The sequence below is a fragment of the Pogonomyrmex barbatus genome, unplaced genomic scaffold (genome assembly GCF_055798465.1).
Source record: "Pogonomyrmex barbatus isolate J1 unplaced genomic scaffold, ASM5579846v1 scaffold3, whole genome shotgun sequence".
NCBI lineage: Eukaryota > Metazoa > Arthropoda > Insecta > Hymenoptera > Formicidae > Pogonomyrmex > Pogonomyrmex barbatus.
This window is the reverse complement of record NW_028297127.1, coordinates 12,032,242-12,049,222: the sequence shown is the minus strand read 5'-3', so window position 1 is coordinate 12,049,222 and position 16,981 is coordinate 12,032,242. Positions and strand designations below refer to the sequence as shown.

General features: G+C 35.8%; 5 protein-coding genes across 8 annotated transcripts; 3 read left to right on the top strand and 2 right to left on the bottom strand.

Moving 5' to 3' along the window:
* Positions 1 to 904: 904 nt before the first annotated feature.
* On the top strand, positions 905 to 4,539 carry LOC105422523 (uncharacterized). Its single transcript, XM_011631921.3, has one exon. The coding sequence runs from the start codon at positions 1,208 to 1,210 to the stop codon at positions 3,557 to 3,559; it is 2,352 nt and encodes a 783-aa protein (XP_011630223.2). The 5' UTR covers positions 905 to 1,207; the 3' UTR covers positions 3,560 to 4,539.
* Positions 4,540 to 5,238: 699 nt separating this feature from the next.
* Positions 5,239 to 8,047, bottom strand: LOC105422522 (ATP-binding cassette sub-family B member 10, mitochondrial). Of its 2 annotated transcripts, XM_089079229.1 has the most exons (4): positions 7,657 to 8,047; positions 6,918 to 7,460; positions 5,733 to 6,841; positions 5,239 to 5,649 (listed from the first exon to the last, which is right to left on the bottom strand). In XM_089079229.1, exons 2-4 carry the CDS (start codon positions 7,231 to 7,233, stop codon positions 5,389 to 5,391), a joined length of 1,686 nt encoding a protein of 561 aa, XP_088935355.1. In that variant the 5' UTR covers positions 7,234 to 7,460; positions 7,657 to 8,047; the 3' UTR covers positions 5,239 to 5,388. The 2 variants fall into 2 exon arrangements, with proteins under 2 accessions (XP_088935355.1, XP_011630222.2); XM_011631920.3 differs by having other exon boundaries at positions 6,918 to 8,047.
* Positions 8,048 to 8,760: 713 nt separating this feature from the next.
* On the top strand, positions 8,761 to 10,430 carry eIF3f1 (eukaryotic translation initiation factor 3 subunit f1). Its single transcript, XM_011631922.2, has 5 exons — positions 8,761 to 8,961; positions 9,066 to 9,235; positions 9,308 to 9,490; positions 9,716 to 9,937; positions 10,024 to 10,430. The coding sequence occupies exons 1-5, from the start codon at positions 8,853 to 8,855 to the stop codon at positions 10,195 to 10,197; spliced, it is 858 nt and encodes a 285-aa protein (XP_011630224.1). The 5' UTR covers positions 8,761 to 8,852; the 3' UTR covers positions 10,198 to 10,430.
* Arp10 (Actin-related protein 10) lies at positions 10,319 to 12,339 on the bottom strand. Of its 2 annotated transcripts, XM_089079241.1 has the most exons (6): positions 12,140 to 12,339; positions 11,894 to 11,993; positions 11,650 to 11,802; positions 11,290 to 11,574; positions 10,938 to 11,217; positions 10,319 to 10,833 (listed from the first exon to the last, which is right to left on the bottom strand). In XM_089079241.1, exons 2-6 carry the CDS (start codon positions 11,971 to 11,973, stop codon positions 10,501 to 10,503), a joined length of 1,131 nt encoding a protein of 376 aa, XP_088935367.1. In that variant the 5' UTR covers positions 11,974 to 11,993; positions 12,140 to 12,339; the 3' UTR covers positions 10,319 to 10,500. The 2 variants fall into 2 exon arrangements, with proteins under 2 accessions (XP_088935367.1, XP_011630225.2); XM_011631923.3 differs by lacking the exon at positions 12,140 to 12,339 and having other exon boundaries at positions 11,894 to 12,132.
* Positions 12,340 to 12,549: 210 nt separating this feature from the next.
* Positions 12,550 to 16,940, top strand: Duba (Deubiquitinating enzyme A). 2 transcript variants are annotated; one of them, XM_011631924.3, is made up of 12 exons: positions 12,552 to 13,361; positions 13,455 to 13,553; positions 13,881 to 13,972; positions 14,148 to 14,272; positions 14,398 to 14,540; positions 14,632 to 14,787; positions 14,866 to 15,022; positions 15,122 to 15,333; positions 15,425 to 15,544; positions 15,622 to 15,777; positions 15,849 to 16,038; positions 16,191 to 16,940. In XM_011631924.3, the coding sequence occupies exons 1-12, from the start codon at positions 13,215 to 13,217 to the stop codon at positions 16,349 to 16,351; spliced, it is 1,758 nt and encodes a 585-aa protein (XP_011630226.1). In that variant the 5' UTR covers positions 12,552 to 13,214; the 3' UTR covers positions 16,352 to 16,940. The 2 variants fall into 2 exon arrangements, with proteins under 2 accessions (XP_088935357.1, XP_011630226.1); XM_089079231.1 differs by lacking the exon at positions 13,455 to 13,553 and having other exon boundaries at positions 12,550 to 13,361.
* The last annotated feature ends 41 nt before the right edge of the window (positions 16,941 to 16,981 follow it).

The following is a 16,981-nucleotide window of genomic DNA, read 5'->3' as shown; positions in this document are numbered from 1 at the left end:
AGACAAATTGTGATTGGTCAATTCCAATGAAATATCAACCGATTCAATTAATCGGAGTTGGTCCTAAAGCTTTGTGCCAATCCTTGATGCTAAAAAATTAGTTTTATAATTACGTGTGAATTTGGCTAATTAATCAATGTGATTGGTCAATTCTTTTTCCATCCGAGATCTCGGATCGATTTCTAATATTGTGGACAAGATCTTAGGTTAATATTTCATTTTTTGTAGGATAACTTTTCTTTTGAACATGTGATTGCCTCCCACATAGTAATATTTGTTGAATTTAAAATAATGATGCTTTAAGTTTCTAGAAATTAGGCAAAATCGTTCAATACACAATTGAGTGTTTTTAGGAACGCACATATTTGGAGTCACGACGTTTGAGTGCTCGTTCTTTCGTTATCGAACATCGAACTGTAAAGACCGTTACATATAATTTTGTGCAAAGATTATATCAAAATATTTTATTATATCAAAATATTTATCAATTATTTATCAATATTTATCAATATCTTGCATGTATCTTTTGTAAATTATTGAATAAGTTATTATCGTGTAGCAATCTGCATCTTGGCTATTTTGAGGTACAAAAGCTTTATAATGGACATTAACTTATAATCAATTTTTCTCATGTTTAGAAGCAAATGAAGAAATTAAAATATTTTTCCAGAACAATAAATTCAATTAAAAATACACATAAAAAAAACAATTACATGGAGATTTTTATTTTTGTATTATTTTTATATTCTTGGACAAACTTTGTGCGGGTACATAACATGTGAATAAATTTTAATCCAGATTGTTATTTTCTAGAAATAACAGGCTATTTTTTCATCTTCTTTTTCAGATTTTTTTTCTTAAGAAAAAGGATACAGTTTTGCGCCAGACAACATCAGGATAATATAAATTGTTGAATTATTAGGAAGAATAGCGCCCAATTGTGTTTGTGTGTCGCTTGACGATTCTCAACGCGCATCAGTTGGTAGTTCTGCCATTCTCCCTTCTGCCGCAGTTTCCATTGTTGCTGTTTTGTGGCCGGTGTGTTTGCTAGTTTACATTTTTGGTTCTTGGTTGTTTCCTTCACGTCAAGCATCCTTCCTAAAATTTCTCGAATTTTACGCGGTGCGTTTTGTCGACTAACAATCGAGATAATTGAGAGAAAACGCAGGAGACTCGTTGGTGGTGGTTGTCGGCGGCGGCGGGGAAGATGGAAAATCTGGAGGAGGTGTTGCAGGCTCTCGACGAGTTCCAGAAAATGCGACCGTCGGTGATCCCGCAGGAGCTCGAGGATTATCTATGCTGGGTCGCCAAGACCGGCGATCCCGTGTATCAGTGGCCGCTAATCAAGACCCTTGTCAGAGAGAAGCTCACCCGGGTGATGACGGACTTTTATGAAAGCTGCCCCACTCTGGAACTCGCGCCCTGTCCCAATGTGGAACATTTCAATTATGACACCATGAAGAGCAATCTACTCGAGAGGCTCGAATCATTCGCGAATGCACCGTTTACTGTCCAACGGATATGCGAACTGTTGACGGCACCGCGCAAAGAGTACAATCGCGTGGATAAGTTCATGCGCGCTATTGAGAAGAACATCCTGGTAGTGTCGACGCGTGAGCCAGGTCCCATAGGTAGACGTGGTGAAACGGGTGACGGTATGGTGAACGGATCTGTTGAAGAGGATACAGCCTCAGTTACGCAGCAGCAACAGCAGCAGCAACCACCACCACCGTCACCATCGCCACCTTTGCAATCTTCTTCGCAGCCATCTCAGACGACTCAGCCAGCGGCACAGTCGGCACAGCCAACTTCGCAGGATGTTGAGATGGAATACTGGGAGAAAGACTGCGGCTCTACTGTTACCATTAGCGTGCATACCGTCGAGAATGAACCACCACTTCTTCATGGTGGTGTTATACCAACCACGGAGTCACCACTGGCTAAGAATCTGTTTACTGTGGACGAGACCTCGCGAGAGAAGCTGGAACAGACCGGTTCCAGAACAGAAATTGCATCTAATTATATCACTGCGGACTCAGATTTTTCTACCATATCGAATTTGAATCTGCATTCACATGAACCAGTGCCAGAGACTGTGGCAACTGCCGTCTCAGTGGTACAAAGCCTACCAGCTGTCGGAGCAGTTTCTGATGACTCGACTGTTCCTGGTACCGATATAGCAGTGGCGATCATGAATGAGGACACCAATTCCCAACCCAGTCTAGACATGGAAAATGAGGAAACTGAAGTAATGACCACAAGTACCACGACAACGACCACGGCATCGACGACGACGACAACAGCAGTTGTAGCAGCAACAGCTACAACGACAACGGTAACAACAATGGCAACATCGACGTCAACGTCAACATCAACATCAACATCAACATCGACATCAACATCAACATCAACGGCGGCGACAACGACGGTAACCGTAGTAGCAACAGTGATACCTCTGACAACGGATACTACGCGGAAGTTGCAAGCTGCGTTTCAAGCGAAACGCTTCGAATCTGACGACAACAAGAGCATGGACAAGCCCGACGAAAAGGCGACAGATCCGTCGACGTTGAGCGGCGCGGAGGAGGAGCTCGAACAACCTACGAAGAGCGAAAAGACAACTTTGACGAAATCGAGTCTCGAGCATGCGGATCCGAACGAGATGTCTCGTAATGAAAATAGATTAACTGATAATTTGTTACAGACGGACGTCGAGATGAGATCCGATGCTTTGGCGGATGATACTGGTGGTGTCACCGAGGAGAACACCCCCGATAAATCGAAAGAAGAAGGAACGTCGATTCTCGAGGATATAAATGAAGAAAGTGTGCGTTTCACGAATGGTGAGAACATGGCAAATGCGATGGTATTTACTGAATCACAGTCCGTAGAAAAAGACAACACAGTTTCCGACGAATGCGTGAGCGCGGTTATCGTATCCAGTAGCGAGACATTATACAAGACAGAAAAACCCGAGATACACTCGAAAGAGGCGTCTGCAACAGTATCTTCCACGGAATGTTTCAATCCACGAGATCAACCCATGAACCAAAAAACTGAGAATATGGAAGCGGCGGACACAGTAGAAGTTATTCCTAGTATAGTATCTTCCGATAGCAACATTAACGAGGAAGACGTGCAGGGATCCGAGTTCAATACCGATAACTTAAACATTATGGAAATTTCTAACGATAAAATGGCTCTTGTTGAGTCTATGGCATCAGATCCGACAAATATCATAGAAAAACCGAAAGAAGCGTCTGTAATTGAAAAACTCGAGCCTGTTTCACCTACCGTGGAAATGACAGAGAGTTCTGATGATGTCAGTTGTCGATCCCCAAAGAACGATAAATTAACAGACGTTCAAGATGACAGTTTAGTTAATTCACAAGGCAACAAAGTAACGACATGCGTAAAAGGGAACCAATCTTCTGTAATAGAGAGTATATCGTGTAGAAGGGAGTCGATGGAGTTAATGGAAGTCGACGACGAGGAATCGACGTTCCAACAAGATGAACCTATGGAGCAGGAAACGATGGAGGAGTTGTCGAAAAGTTAATCTTAACTTATCTGATCAGTTGCATGGTTCTCCTTCCTTTTGTTTAACGTTTGATATCTATTTTTAAAGATAGATGTCGTAATATGAACCACGTAAATATCTTTGCGTATAAACAAGATGCTTGTGACATGCTTGTGACGCGATATACATATAATTTCCATAATCAGTAATTACGGATCAGAAGATTGAAATTGCGAGCGAATGTTAGGTAGCACTCAGCGAAATTCTTGACATTGTAACTTAAATATTAATTGCTGCTTTATTTATTTTGGATTTATCGTTAGACTGAATATGAAAGCTCTGATATTTACTTATAAAGAGAAATGAATTTTCTATAATTCTTGGAGAAAAAAAGAACACTGCCTACTCCTATAAAGATTGTAATACTGTGAAACACCGCTTGTATAGAAATCAGATTTGGTAAACATTTCAATACGGATTTATATAAATACCAGATGTCTGCTTAGAATAAGGTTGTGCCTATAACTATTGTATACATTGTGTATTGGACAAGTATACCTAATGAATAAATTTTTAAATAACTATATATAAGTACAGTGCAGGTTCATGCATCTCACAATCAAGATAAATGAGACTATTTCATTCATAATCACAGCCTTATACTAAGTTTTGATTGAATCTCGAAATATATGATGACAAAGGAACCAGTTCATTCCTCGAATGTGTTCGAGACCGGTCACAATATGTACCTTACGTAACTTTTTACAGTATGACAGCGTTTGAAGGTATCAAGACAATATTGTTTCTAATTATCGATTAAAACTGAAAAAAACTGATCCGAAATCGAAATTTTGAATATATCATAATTAATATAATTAATTTAAAGCTTGTCTTGTATAATTTCTGTTATATTGGTAGGCAAGTATTGGTAGGTAAAGTATTTTCTTTCTTTTTTTCTTTTACAAATGTTTGTTACATACGAAATAAAAGAGAAAAAGACTTTCTAGTAGAACAAGCTATATTCTGTGAACTTATGACCAGTTCTTTGTGATCACACATATAGCATTCTGGTTCCTTCCGTTTCCTATGTTTTCGACAAAGAATATGATTGAAGATGGATTTATATAATTACACATCATAAATTTAAACGGAAATCTTAAAACGGCCCATATTACAAATTGATAAAATTGATCTTATTAAAATCGATCCACAAATTAAGACCCGCAATGTCGAACCGCTTACTGTTATATGTATTTGCACAAAATGTTTTCAGGCGGATTCGATATGGTTTTACTAAAACGTTATTAGAATATCGTAGGAATGGGATATTAATTTAAGAATTAATATAGATTACACATAATATACGAATGTGGATATCTAAAAAAAAAAAAAAATAGCTGTACATTATTTTATAAAAAAATATATAAAAATGAAAGATTGTCAATCTTTTATTCGTAGTGTGTATGTACCTGACCTTATTAAAACAAGAAAATATTAAAAATATTTGAAAAAAAATAGAAAATAAATAAGTGACCAGAAAATGTTGTATTGTCGCCACATGTAATGATTATATCTTGTTATCTATACGTAACTATTTTCGCGAATAATCTGTTACATATCTTTCTATAACATTCAGCAATAAACATACAGCACTAGGTATATCATATACTCTTCTATTTTTTACTCCAATTAGATATCAACATATTCCCACCAAGAAATGTGCCAATATTGTATGGAACTTTAATTTTAAATATTTCAAAGATAATAAATATACATATGTAATATATATGTACATATAATACATTGATAAACCATAAGAACATTGTAACGAATCACTGAATAATTATTGTTCAGCGATTTCTATACATCTATGCGAACGTTTGATGTTTTACTAATTTTTTGAAATGGCCATGCTCCAGATTCATTAGCTCGGTATAAGTGCCAGTTTCCGCCACTTGTCCTCCATCGAGTACTACGATTTTATCAGCATTTTTTATTGTACTAAGTCTGTGAGCAATCGTTATCACTGTCCTTCCACGGATAGCACGTTCTAAAGCCTCTTGAACAAAATATTCGCTTTCTGCATCTAAGGCACTGGTCGCTTCATCTAATATTAAAATTTTTGGTTTCTGAAAAAATGAAAGAAGATATTTTATATCAGGATAAAAATTATTATTTCGATAATTACGAACGTATTTGAATAACGATTTACCTTTATTAGTGCCCTAGCAATGGCAACTCTTTGACGTTGTCCGCCGCTAAGGGCAATACCCCTTTCTCCAACTATTGTATCTAATCCGTTCGTCATTTTTTCTGTAAACTGTAACACATGAGCCTGTCTCGCAGCCTTTTCTACTTCGAAATCGGTTGCAGATTCCATTCCGTATAATATATTGTCTCTTATCGAACCGCTAAAGAGAATTGGCTCTTGGGATACAATACTAATCTGAGACTTGACCCACATAGGATCAAGTAAACGAAGATCACAATTGTCAAAAAGAATCGATCCTTTAGTAGGCTCGTACAACCTTAATAAGAGTGATGCTACGGTAGATTTACCAGAACCCGAAGAACCGACGATAGCAGTCATGGAACACTTCTCTATGTCTAAATTAAAACCTTTCAGCACAGGAATCTTTTCTCGCGTTGGATACACGAAGAAAACATTTTGGAACGTTACGTTGCCTGATAATCCCTCTTTTAAAATTTGTCCACCTTGAATGGGAATAAGTGGCTGTCGATTAATCAGCTCGAATAAACGAGTGTTTGCACCTAGACCCTTATTTAATTCGCTATATGCCTTAGATAATCCGTTCAAAGATACTCCTACATAGCCGGCATATAACAGGAAGGCGCTTAAACTTCCAATTGTTATATCAGAGTTTGATACCATAAATACTCCGTTATAAAGAACTGAAAGAGCAATCGCGTTTCCAGAGAGACCAGTCATTCCGAAAAACATTCCTCTATACAAACTCTCCTTGTAACATAGTTTGAGAACATCTTGTAGTTTAGTGCTGTATCTGTTGATCTCACGTTTTTCTTGCGCAAATGCCTTAACGGTTCTTATATTGCTAATTCTTTCTTCCGCGATTGTATTAAGCACTGCAAAACTGCTCTGCAAATCTTTAGAGACTCCTTTCAAGACACGGCCCCAAATAACGACGATAACTGCAACAGGTGGTACTATAGCCAGGCCGAGTAAAGCTAGCGATGGTGATACGTAAAACATCATAGACACTCCTGTAATAGCCATTATAGCAGAGCGTAAACCATCCGATACATTGGATGTAACAGCAGAACTGATAAGCTGTGTATCTCCTGAAAAAAAGAATTAAAAAATTATAGACTTTGATACCTTAATAATGTTATATTCAACAAAAGATCTAAAATATACCGCTCAATCTCCCAACTAATTCTCCTGTACTTTCTCTGTCAAACATTGCTGTTTCCTGTTGAAGGATAGCAGCATATGCTTTTTTCCTAAGAGACTGTGTAATTCTATGTCCTGCCATTGACATGAGGTAAACTCTGCCAAAATTGCTCACGCCGCCTATAAGAAATACAACAAACAGAGCAAGCGTCAATCGATTAAGGTTTTCCTTCATCTTTGTCGCTTCCACAGTATTGATCACATCTATCACTTTGCCAAAGCAGAACGGAACAGCCATCGTTACGCTAGATGATACGAGCAGGAGTGCGATAGCCTTCATCAGAGTCCATTTTTCAGGGGCGGCCAGCAAAATTAAAGTTTTTAATTCTGAACGTTTTTTCACCTTGACTGTGCGTACGACGGATGTAGAAGCATCAGAGCGAACGGTATCAATCGTGTGGTGTCTCAGCCCGATGAACAACTGGCTTTTCCTTGACAATTTAATGGGCTGCCTTTTCAGGCACGAACTGAACAAGTATTTCTGCGACACGTGAACCCCGCAGCATCCTGATTTTCGTAGGATGCCAGAATTAGTCAGTATCTTCCAAAGAATGGTCATGCTATATACGATCCGATTATTCGCGACATGCGAATTTACTGAATAATCAAACAGGATATAATCCTATAAGTCAGCCTTCGATCCGGGTTAACCTAAATGGTATTGTACAAGATTTCATTAGAATGAAATCGTGACTACTCGTACTTGGGACTAAAATAATCTTTGCGGGAAGCCGTCCAACGGTGAGCTCGAGTTCCAATTAATTTGTTGTGGTTAATCAGATCACAATAATTTACAATCGTACACTCATATATGCTGATTAAGCACGAGGGATTCATCGTGGAATCATATTCTAGATGCAGACTTTCTCCAAGTTTTTTCTTGTCGCTACGAAGAAGTCATAAGCTTTTTTCAAAGAGAATTTTTTTTTAATCTCTTCTTAATCTTATTATTTTTTTTTAATCTCTTCTTTCTTTTCAATTTATATTATTACATTGTCATACTTTCCTTGATATGGTTATCTCTTGCTTATCAAGCAAGTGTAGAATTCGAATGTGATTCGTTCGTATTAGAAATGTAAACTAGTGCCATTTGTTATTCCATCTGTTGCATAATTCAAGCGAATATATTGACTTTCTGAACGCTTTCAATAACTTTATTCAATTTTCATATTTTCCTATATATCACATATTTAAATTAAAAATATATATCAAATTAAAAATATGTACCATCAGCAATTTTGATTAAACTCCAACTAATTTAATTAACAATTAACTTATCAAACGAAATGTATACAATTTTATTAATATAATTTTTTTAATAGTTAATAAGAATAATATATGCAATAATTAATTTTAATAATTAATTAATTGAACATATTACAATTTTGTGACTTTGCCATTTCAATTAATTACTGATTTTAATCCATTTCCACTAATGTAAATTAATTTTAATCTTTGTTTACTTACTTTTTATATTTCTTGTTTTAAGAATTAAAAAAAGATAAAGAATAAATTAAGATTAAAGTTAATCTATTAGTAGAAATTGATATGATTAGTAGAAATTAATCGGAATTTAATTAAATCGCTTTCTATTTTGCTTTTTAAAATTGTTAATAAAATATGGAAATTTAAATTAAATGCCTAATGATTTAGATCATACTATGTAAAACGTTATTAAAGTGATAAATTTATAAATAAATGAATAAAAATATAAATAAAAAATTTAAAAAAATGATAAATTCTAAAGTTCAATCCACATTTAACATTTTTTCCGGATCCGCTCTGTTTGGTTGGCAGTTCTGCCCAAGTATCGATTGCTGAGAATGAAAAGGACATCACGTCACGCCGGTCACTCCTCAAAGCGGAACGTGTGCTCTTTTATCTTTCTGTAGCGTAAACATGGCGCTTAACCTTACCGTCAAGGTGCACCCGGTGGTTTTATTCCAAATCGTGGATGCCTATGAGCGACGAAAAGCGGAATCGTTACGCGTTATCGGCACTCTGCTGGGTAACGTATCGAGCAGCAGGACGACGGATTCCTTCATTTCGACTTTGAATCCGAAAAGTCATGGTCTCGCGACTGTCGTCAACACGTGTTTTTCGTCATTCCAGGTACCGCGGAAAAGGGGATCGTCGAAGTAACCAATTGTTTCTGCGTACCTCATAAGGAATCCGAGAGCCAGGTAGAAGCTGATCTCACCTATGGAATGGATTTATATGACTTGAACCATCGAGTTAACGCACAAGAAAATATCGTTGGTTGGTGGGCTACTGGCAATGAGGTTGTTCTCTTAATTTTAGTCTTTTATGTGTTTTTTTTTTCCTTAAGTACTCAACTAAATAATGTGTTACAGGTTACTACACATTCATCTGTTATTCATGAATATTATGTTCGAGAATGTAATAATCCAGTGCATTTGACTGTTGATACTACATTGACAAATACAACGAGAATGGCAATCAAGGCTTATGTTTGTGTTCCATTGGGCGTACCTAATGGCAAGCAGGGCTCCATGTTCACTCCTGTCAAAGTTCAGGTTTGTTGAAGTATTAATCCAAACAGACACACATACGTAATAGGAATAAATTTTAATTAAAACAGTATTTTGTAGTATTATTTTTTTAAAGTAATTTTCTTAAAACATTTAGCGTAATATGAATGCCTTTTTTCTATCTTTTTGGAGATAATTTTTATTTATAATGTAGAATATAAAGTCATTTAACTATTTTTATCTAAAAACTATCTTTAAACCTTTCCATAGATTACATGTTATGAGCCAGAAGTAGTAGGATTGCAATTATGTTCTAAAACTCAATTACCATCTCATATACAAGCATCTGGAATAAAATCTACTGGAGGGATAGAACCTATGATGGATCTCGCGCAAGTTGCAGAGGCTTGCTCCAAGCTCTCTTTAATGTTGGAACAAGTTTTGGCGTATGTTGATGATGTTTTAGCAGGAAAACAGTTGCCAGATAATCAAGTAAGTGTAAATAAACGAGAAAAATTGTTTTTATCTATAAAATGATTGTCATTTAGTTAATACATGTAATTTTTCTGTTATTTCAGGTAGGCAGAGCCCTTTTGGATATGGTACATTCCGTGCCAAAAATGACTAGTGATCAGTTTGACGAAATGTTTAACAGCAATGTTAAGGATCTTCTGATGGTTGTTGCATTGTCTCAGTTGATAAAAACGCAATTGCAGCTTAATGAAAAACTTACTCTTCTTACAACTCTCTGATTAAAAACATTTGATTCTTCACATTGTAATATATAATGCAGAAGAAAATTGACAAGAATTATGTCTAATATATTTTGATCCTTCTAAATACTATCGACCAATTGGAAGCAACGGAACAGTATTTTGCAAAATTGCAATTATAATTTAATGAAATATAAAAAGCGTACATTGAATAATACAATTATATGTACAATATGCAATTTATAAATAAATTCTTTTAATATTAAAGATAATTATTACTTGCTTTTTTACAATTTTAAAGTTTTAAAATTATTAAATAATATGACAAACTTATTTACTTATTCATATTTCGTAAGATGTTTCATCCTTTTGATTATCTATGAGATTAGACCAGTCGGGAACTCGATTCGTTTTCAAATATACTTCTTTTGTCAAACAGCGTAATGGTAAATCTGTCGTACCAAAAATAGCACCCCCTAACCATGCGGTATAATTCGGTTTACTAGGCGCTGTATGGAATTTGAATGATTGTATCTTTAGTTTAGTTTTATATAAATCGCTTTCAATTAAAGCTAATAATTCCGACTTTAAACGACTCGCGAAGCCTTTTGTCATGGTTGTTCCTCCGATAAGTATTATATTTTCTGCCAACACTCGTCTTGTATCCAATGGGCACTGATTTAAAAATTAGATAATGTAAAATTAGAAATGCAGATCGTTTGTATATAACAATTTACTATTATATAATATATATTGTATATCATAAAAATTGGCTTTACCTTAATGATAGCATCGAGTATCATAGTAGGCAAAGAAAGATTGTCATTATCTCTTTCCCATAATATTTCGAACGCTTTTTCTCTAATCTCTCCAGGTATCAAAATTCTTCTAACACCAGGATACGTGACATCAGGAGGTGGAGTCGGAGCATCTTCCATTCCTAGCTTTGTAGATCTTTCTAATGTAGTTACAAAACATGTTCTTACTTTAATGTCCTCCAATGTCTTTTCTGGTAAATCTAAATTGTCTGCTGTATCTTGAAAATATTTTCTCAAATTTCTACAAATCAGAAATGAAAACAGAATTACTCATTAATTAAAAGTTAATATCAAAAAAAGAAATGTAACTTACTCATGTATAATTTGTCCAGCTAGAGGTAATGCCTGCCAAGCTTTAAGTATTGGTATTCCTTCAAAGATTGGAATTAGAGTTGCTTCCTGATATCCAACATCCAATACCAATGCTGTATCAATACTGAGAGTGCTGATTGTTGCTAAATGACTCGGCAGAAACAGTATAGAACCAATTTCGAAATGCCTGAACATTACTTTTGCGAGAGTATCTCTGAACGATGTTATTGCCAATGGAGATTCCAAAACCAATATTCTTGCATCTTTTGGACTTACTACAACATATCTATATCACAAGAGATGCTTTTAATAAAAATTCCAGGATACATTAGAAAATGTTATTAAAAGTTTAAAATCTTACTTAAAAAACAATAAATGAAGAAATTCTACAAGAAGTTGGTATAGGTCTTCGACATCTTTATGATCAATGATTTTACGTATCTTTTTTGACTCTGGACATCTCACTTCCGTTCGAATAATACCACGTGGAGATGCTTCTCCTGCGTAACCAAACCTATAAGAAATATATTAAACGTATAAATATATTATTTCAAATTGAAAATAATAAAAATTCATAAATTTCTCATTTTCTCATTAATACTCACTTTGTATACGCACTACCGATATCAAACACTACCATTTGCTTATCCGAGATATATCTTACACCCTCGTATCCGCGAAGCATTTTTGCTTATTTCTGTTTATCTATGTATGTTTTTCGTATTTTTAATTTAAGATATATAATTAATATAAATGTTATATGTCAAAGCATTTGACATTCGACAGTAGAGTCAAGGAGTAGTAAAGTAGTTGCTCCAATATATATAATACATGAGAATAAATATACGCACCATGCAATGGCGACAGATTGATAAAAGAACCAATGAAATTGTTGTTCCAAAATTAGCGCAAAATTCAAATATTTTCACGTGTTTATTATTTAAAAAAAATATAACTTTATTTTGTACTTTTTATATGTCAAATAATATTGGATCAAACTATATTGGATGACGTAATTAGAAACTATAGATAAGATTATATCCAGTATATGATCTGATGGGAGAAGCTATATCGATAAGAAATATTTCAGTCACACAAGTTACTGATTAGGGAGACTTGGGGAGACTTCAGAAAATACACTAGACAGCCAGTGACATGAATGGTCTGTTCTTTTTAGCTGAATTTCTTTCATCTTTCCTCTTTATTTCTCTCTATGTCGAAGGAAAGAAAAGGAAAAAGATGACCGATTAGTTAATTATCTTTCTGTTCGAGATCTCGAGTTGATTTCCAGCATCGTGGATATAGACTTTAAAGAAATGCTTGCATCCAATGACAAATCTAGAGAGCATAGTTAGCGATTACCGAGCACTCACTGAGCAATTGCGCTACTGGATATTAGACGTATGTACCTATTCACATCGCCAGGTTTCCCCTGGATGCATTCCTGCACCGCTGTCGCGCATTCACCGAAGGCGAGGCGACGGGCAAATATGGCCGTCTGACAAAACATTCCAGGCATAGCAGCGATCAACGACATCGTGTCGCTTTCGCTCGGACATGTTGCGCGACGACGGCCACGGAACGACGTCATCCTGACCGAAGTTTCTCGTTGTACGTGTGACGCAACGACGTTAACGCGAACGAGAGACCAGAGAGAGCGTGGAAGGTGCGCGGAGCTACGATCATCATCAGTTTATATTCGTGGAAAAAAAGAAAAATTAATAGGCATTTCACTCCCGCTGGTGATCCCGCTGACGATCGCGAGGGTGGTCGGATCGCTTCACGGTGACGCCGCGTGTGGTCGCGAGACGATTTTGCGAACCGATTTGTCCGACACGCGTCCTACGAAAACAGGATAGAAAGGGCGAGAGAGACAGAGAGCGCGAGAGAAATAGAGATAAAGACAGGAATTGATCGTGCGAGATCATGACGATTTTATCAAAGAAGAAGACGAATGCGCCAAAAGACAGGACGCGCGAGGGCGGCGCTGGTCCCGAGGTCGATGTTCATCACGGCGTAGTGCAGAACGAGCACAGTTCCAGCAGCATCGCGCACCCGAACAGCCCTTATCAGGTGAGATGGAACGCGTGATTTCCGGACTTTGCTCTGTCTCTCTGCTTAAAGGGACCGGTTCTAAAACAGAAGTTTTGCCAACTCGCTGACTAGGTACGGAGCGCCAGCGGCTTCGCCGTCGATCTGCACGGTGTCCAAAGCGATCATGGATCCCACAGTGGTTCTCTTGTATTGAGCGGCAACTCATATGAGGTATAACACTCAGAGAACCTGTATCTTCCTTTGCTTCGGATAGAGCCGGTATTGTATAGATTATTTCTTTGTGATGCATTGATAAGAAAACATTAAACTTTGGTCATCGAATTAACACTGATGAGCAATGATTAGCGGCACCAGTGAAAAAGAAATTAATGATAGACATGAATGATAATATTTATTTGGGTAAAAGAGTTATATTTGTATTATGATGCATGTATATACTGTACACCATCAATAATTGCCAGTTCTATGTATGATAGAATACCTAATTGAAGAATTTAAATATATTTTTTTTTAATGTATGATATTTTTTTATTACAGACAAATGTCGATCGTCGTGAAGACAAACATTTTGAGGATGGGAGTGGTCCAAGTCATGGTAAACGTCATAGACAGAGAGTTAGTCCCCACAGGTATTTGAGCTGGTGAAAAACTTGAATGGGTCATAATTAAAAGTGGATGTTACAAAATATACTTATGTTGTTATAGTAATTTATATATAAAATAGGAAATACTAAAGGAATTGTACACTTTTATAGTAAAGATTTATGATTATATTTAATAAGCAATCTACTAATTTTTTAATAGCTGTATTGGTAGACCTTCACGTGCAAAACGTGAACGGGAGAGGGACAGAGGCCGAGAAAGAGAGAGAGAGAGAGAACGTGAAAGGCAGGCTACTCCACCTGCTGCTTCTTGCAATGGTTCACAAGGTAACAAATGATTTCTTGTATCTTAATCTTGTATTATTGGTATCATTATCCATTAAAATGAAACTATTAATATTTATGAATATTTATAAATGCAGAATATAAGATAATGAATTTTATTTATTTAGGCACAGATACTAGTGTAAGTGGAAGAGTAAGTATCGTTGGAAACGCCTCGAATTTGGAACATGAATTGGCAAATGGTTATAATAGTGGAGATGAATATACTGGACGTACTGAAAATAATCTTACATTGGCTGAGTGGCAGGAAGTAAGTATCGTTGGACTCTATATTTTATTTATATACATTTCGTTATCTTACATCAACATGAAAATTATGTTTTATATTTGTATTAATCTAGAGAGACAGATGGTTTGAGAAGCGTCTGAAGAAAAAGGGTCTCATGCTAAAAAAGATGGCAGAGGATGGAGCTTGTTTATTTAGAGCGGTAGCAGATCAGGTTTATGGAGATCAGGAAATGCATGGAATCGTACGAAAGCACTGTATGGATTATATTGTAAGTGTTTTAAATACAGAAATAAGATAACATTGCATTATTTTAATGCAACGTCATAAAAATTTACCTTTTTTTTAGGCTTCCAACCAAGAGTTTTTCTCGCATTTTGTAGCGGAAGATTTTAGCACCTATGTAGACAGGAAGAGACAAGAATATGTTCATGGGAATCACATAGAAATGCAGGCTATGTCAGAAATGTACAATCGTAGTATCCAATTATATTGTTATAGCACCGGTATATATATCTTTTATATATGTTGTATATGTTGTAGGATTTTTTCATATATTTGCTATTTTCATGTATATGTTATTGTTTTTCTTTCTCTTTCAATAGAACCTATCAATATTTTCCATACAATGGTAGAAAGTGACAATGAACCAATTAGGCTGTCGTATCAGCGTGGCAGTCATTATAACAGTATAGTTGATCCATTTAAAGCTACTATAGGCGTTGGACTTGGTTTGCCATCGTACAATCCTGGCGCTGCTGATCGTGCCCTGATTTCGGATGCAGTTCGTCAAAGTGAGGAATTGCATATCGAACAGGTAATTGTTATAAAGATTTATTTGATTTTACACGAATTATTTAATTTTATAAATATTCCAAAAATATTTTAATATTTCAATTTTATGAAAGACAATGCTGGAAGATAAAATAAAAGCTACCGATTGGGAGGCGACTAACGAAGCTATCGAGGAACAAGTAGCCAGGGAAAGTTATTTGCAATGGTTGCGTGATAATGAAATGCGTAAAGCAGTAAGTAAAAATTCAAGTATCATATCAGTTATTTTTCTATTGGAGCGAAAAGACTCAGTCACGACTTTTGAATCAAGCGATCAGCCAGTAGTAGCAGTACGAGCACAGTTACGAGCGCGCAACATAATCATTCACACTTTCATTCACATGGAGGTCGTGGACAGCAGCGTAGCCATACCTCTTCTCCGACCACGACACAAACTAGCCAAGATAATTTACGCAATTCTCCAAAGGTCCGTTTTATTCCTTATTCTCGCAATGGGAGATCAAGATTTACCTAAGAGACCTTTGTTATGATTGTTAGGTCAGTGACGCGGTACGATATAGTAAAAGATCGCCACAGCATCAGTCAACCCAAGGATCTAGTATATCCCATCTGCCATCGGATTTCGAGGTGAAGATGATACCGCAAGAACCTGTGCCAGGAAGTAGCAAGGAAGCAAATGCATCACCCGATATTTCATTATTCAATCGCCTTCCTCCTGAAGTATTCGGTAAGAATGTATTTTCAAATCATTTACATTCAAAAACACAACATTCTCTTAATTAGTCTAAATTTATCGTTTCTTATCCACTTGGAATAAATATTAGATCCGTATTAAGAAAAAAATTTTGTAATAACTTTTATTTATGTTTAATTTTCTAGGTTTGACGGATTGGGAAGATAGCCATATACTTTCACAAGTGTTGGCAACATCACAGCAAGAGTACTTGGATAGTTTGAAGCAGTCACGCGTGTCTGCGTCCACTGGAAGCGATAATGCCAATACGATAGAGTCTAGTAACAGTTCTATTAACAATTCTTGAAATGCAGTCGAAAACGACAAAGTTCAAAAGATATCAGAGAGAGTAAAGATATATACATTTATATATTGCAATATTATCTAATCTCGTATTGTGCTAGGGCATAAAGCGATTTGCTTTCTTATCTGTGAGTAAATGTTGCAATAATTACCACTTGGTTTCCCTTCCCATCTTTTTTCTTCGTCTTTCTCAACATATAACATACGTATGAGACTTTCTTTCAGTATGTTGTAATTGTTAGACGCTTTGTTAACACTTATCAAATAGCTGCATATTTTTTTTCGTTATGGGTATCTTTATATTATAGTAAAATGGTCAAAATAACTCGTGCATCATTTTTTCGAAACTGTAATAAAGAAATTAATTTTTGTTATAATAACCTGCTGCCACGATCTATGTTATACTTTTTTTGAGATATGACATTCACACAACACACATCTCACTGCAATTTGTTTAGGCAAAATATATATTGTTTGATAATCGACGTGACGTTTTTTCTTGATTACTAGTTTAGAAAAAAACGCTTTAGAAAAATCTGCATCATATTATTTGTAAAAAAAGAAATAAATAAAAACGCATCATTTAATTGTAATTTTAATATTCACCATTTAATTTTATCCAGATATAATCGTC

Bases quoted from the DNA above. Each gene is read 5' to 3' on its own strand.
- Duba (XM_011631924.3), top strand. From the start codon at position 13,215: ATGACGATTTTATCAAAGAAGAAGACGAATGCGCCAAAAGACAGGACG. The intron at 13,973-14,147 runs GTATTTGAGCTG...ATTTTTTAATAG, and splicing joins CAGAGAGTTAGTCCCCACAG to CTGTATTGGTAGACCTTCAC. The intron at 15,023-15,121 runs GTATATATATCT...CTCTTTCAATAG, and splicing joins ATTATATTGTTATAGCACCG to AACCTATCAATATTTTCCAT.
- Arp10 (XM_089079241.1), bottom strand. From the start codon at position 11,973: ATGCTTCGCGGATACGAGGGTGTAAGATATATCTCGGATAAGCAAATG. The intron at 11,218-11,289 runs GTAAGTTACATT...TCTGATTTGTAG, and splicing joins GCTGGACAAATTATACATGA to AAATTTGAGAAAATATTTTC. The intron at 10,834-10,937 runs GTAAAGCCAATT...TTTTTAAATCAG, and splicing joins TACTCGATGCTATCATTAAG to TGCCCATTGGATACAAGACG.
- eIF3f1 (XM_011631922.2), top strand. From the start codon at position 8,853: ATGGCGCTTAACCTTACCGTCAAGGTGCACCCGGTGGTTTTATTCCAA. The intron at 9,236-9,307 runs GTTGTTCTCTTA...AATGTGTTACAG, and splicing joins GGTGGGCTACTGGCAATGAG to GTTACTACACATTCATCTGT. The intron at 9,938-10,023 runs GTAAGTGTAAAT...CTGTTATTTCAG, and splicing joins AACAGTTGCCAGATAATCAA to GTAGGCAGAGCCCTTTTGGA.
- LOC105422523 (XM_011631921.3), top strand. From the start codon at position 1,208: ATGGAAAATCTGGAGGAGGTGTTGCAGGCTCTCGACGAGTTCCAGAAA.
- LOC105422522 (XM_011631920.3), bottom strand. From the start codon at position 7,512: ATGACCATTCTTTGGAAGATACTGACTAATTCTGGCATCCTACGAAAA. The intron at 6,842-6,917 runs GTATATTTTAGA...TCTTTTTTTCAG, and splicing joins ATTAGTTGGGAGATTGAGCG to GAGATACACAGCTTATCAGT. The intron at 5,650-5,732 runs GTAAATCGTTAT...TCATTTTTTCAG, and splicing joins TTGCTAGGGCACTAATAAAG to AAACCAAAAATTTTAATATT.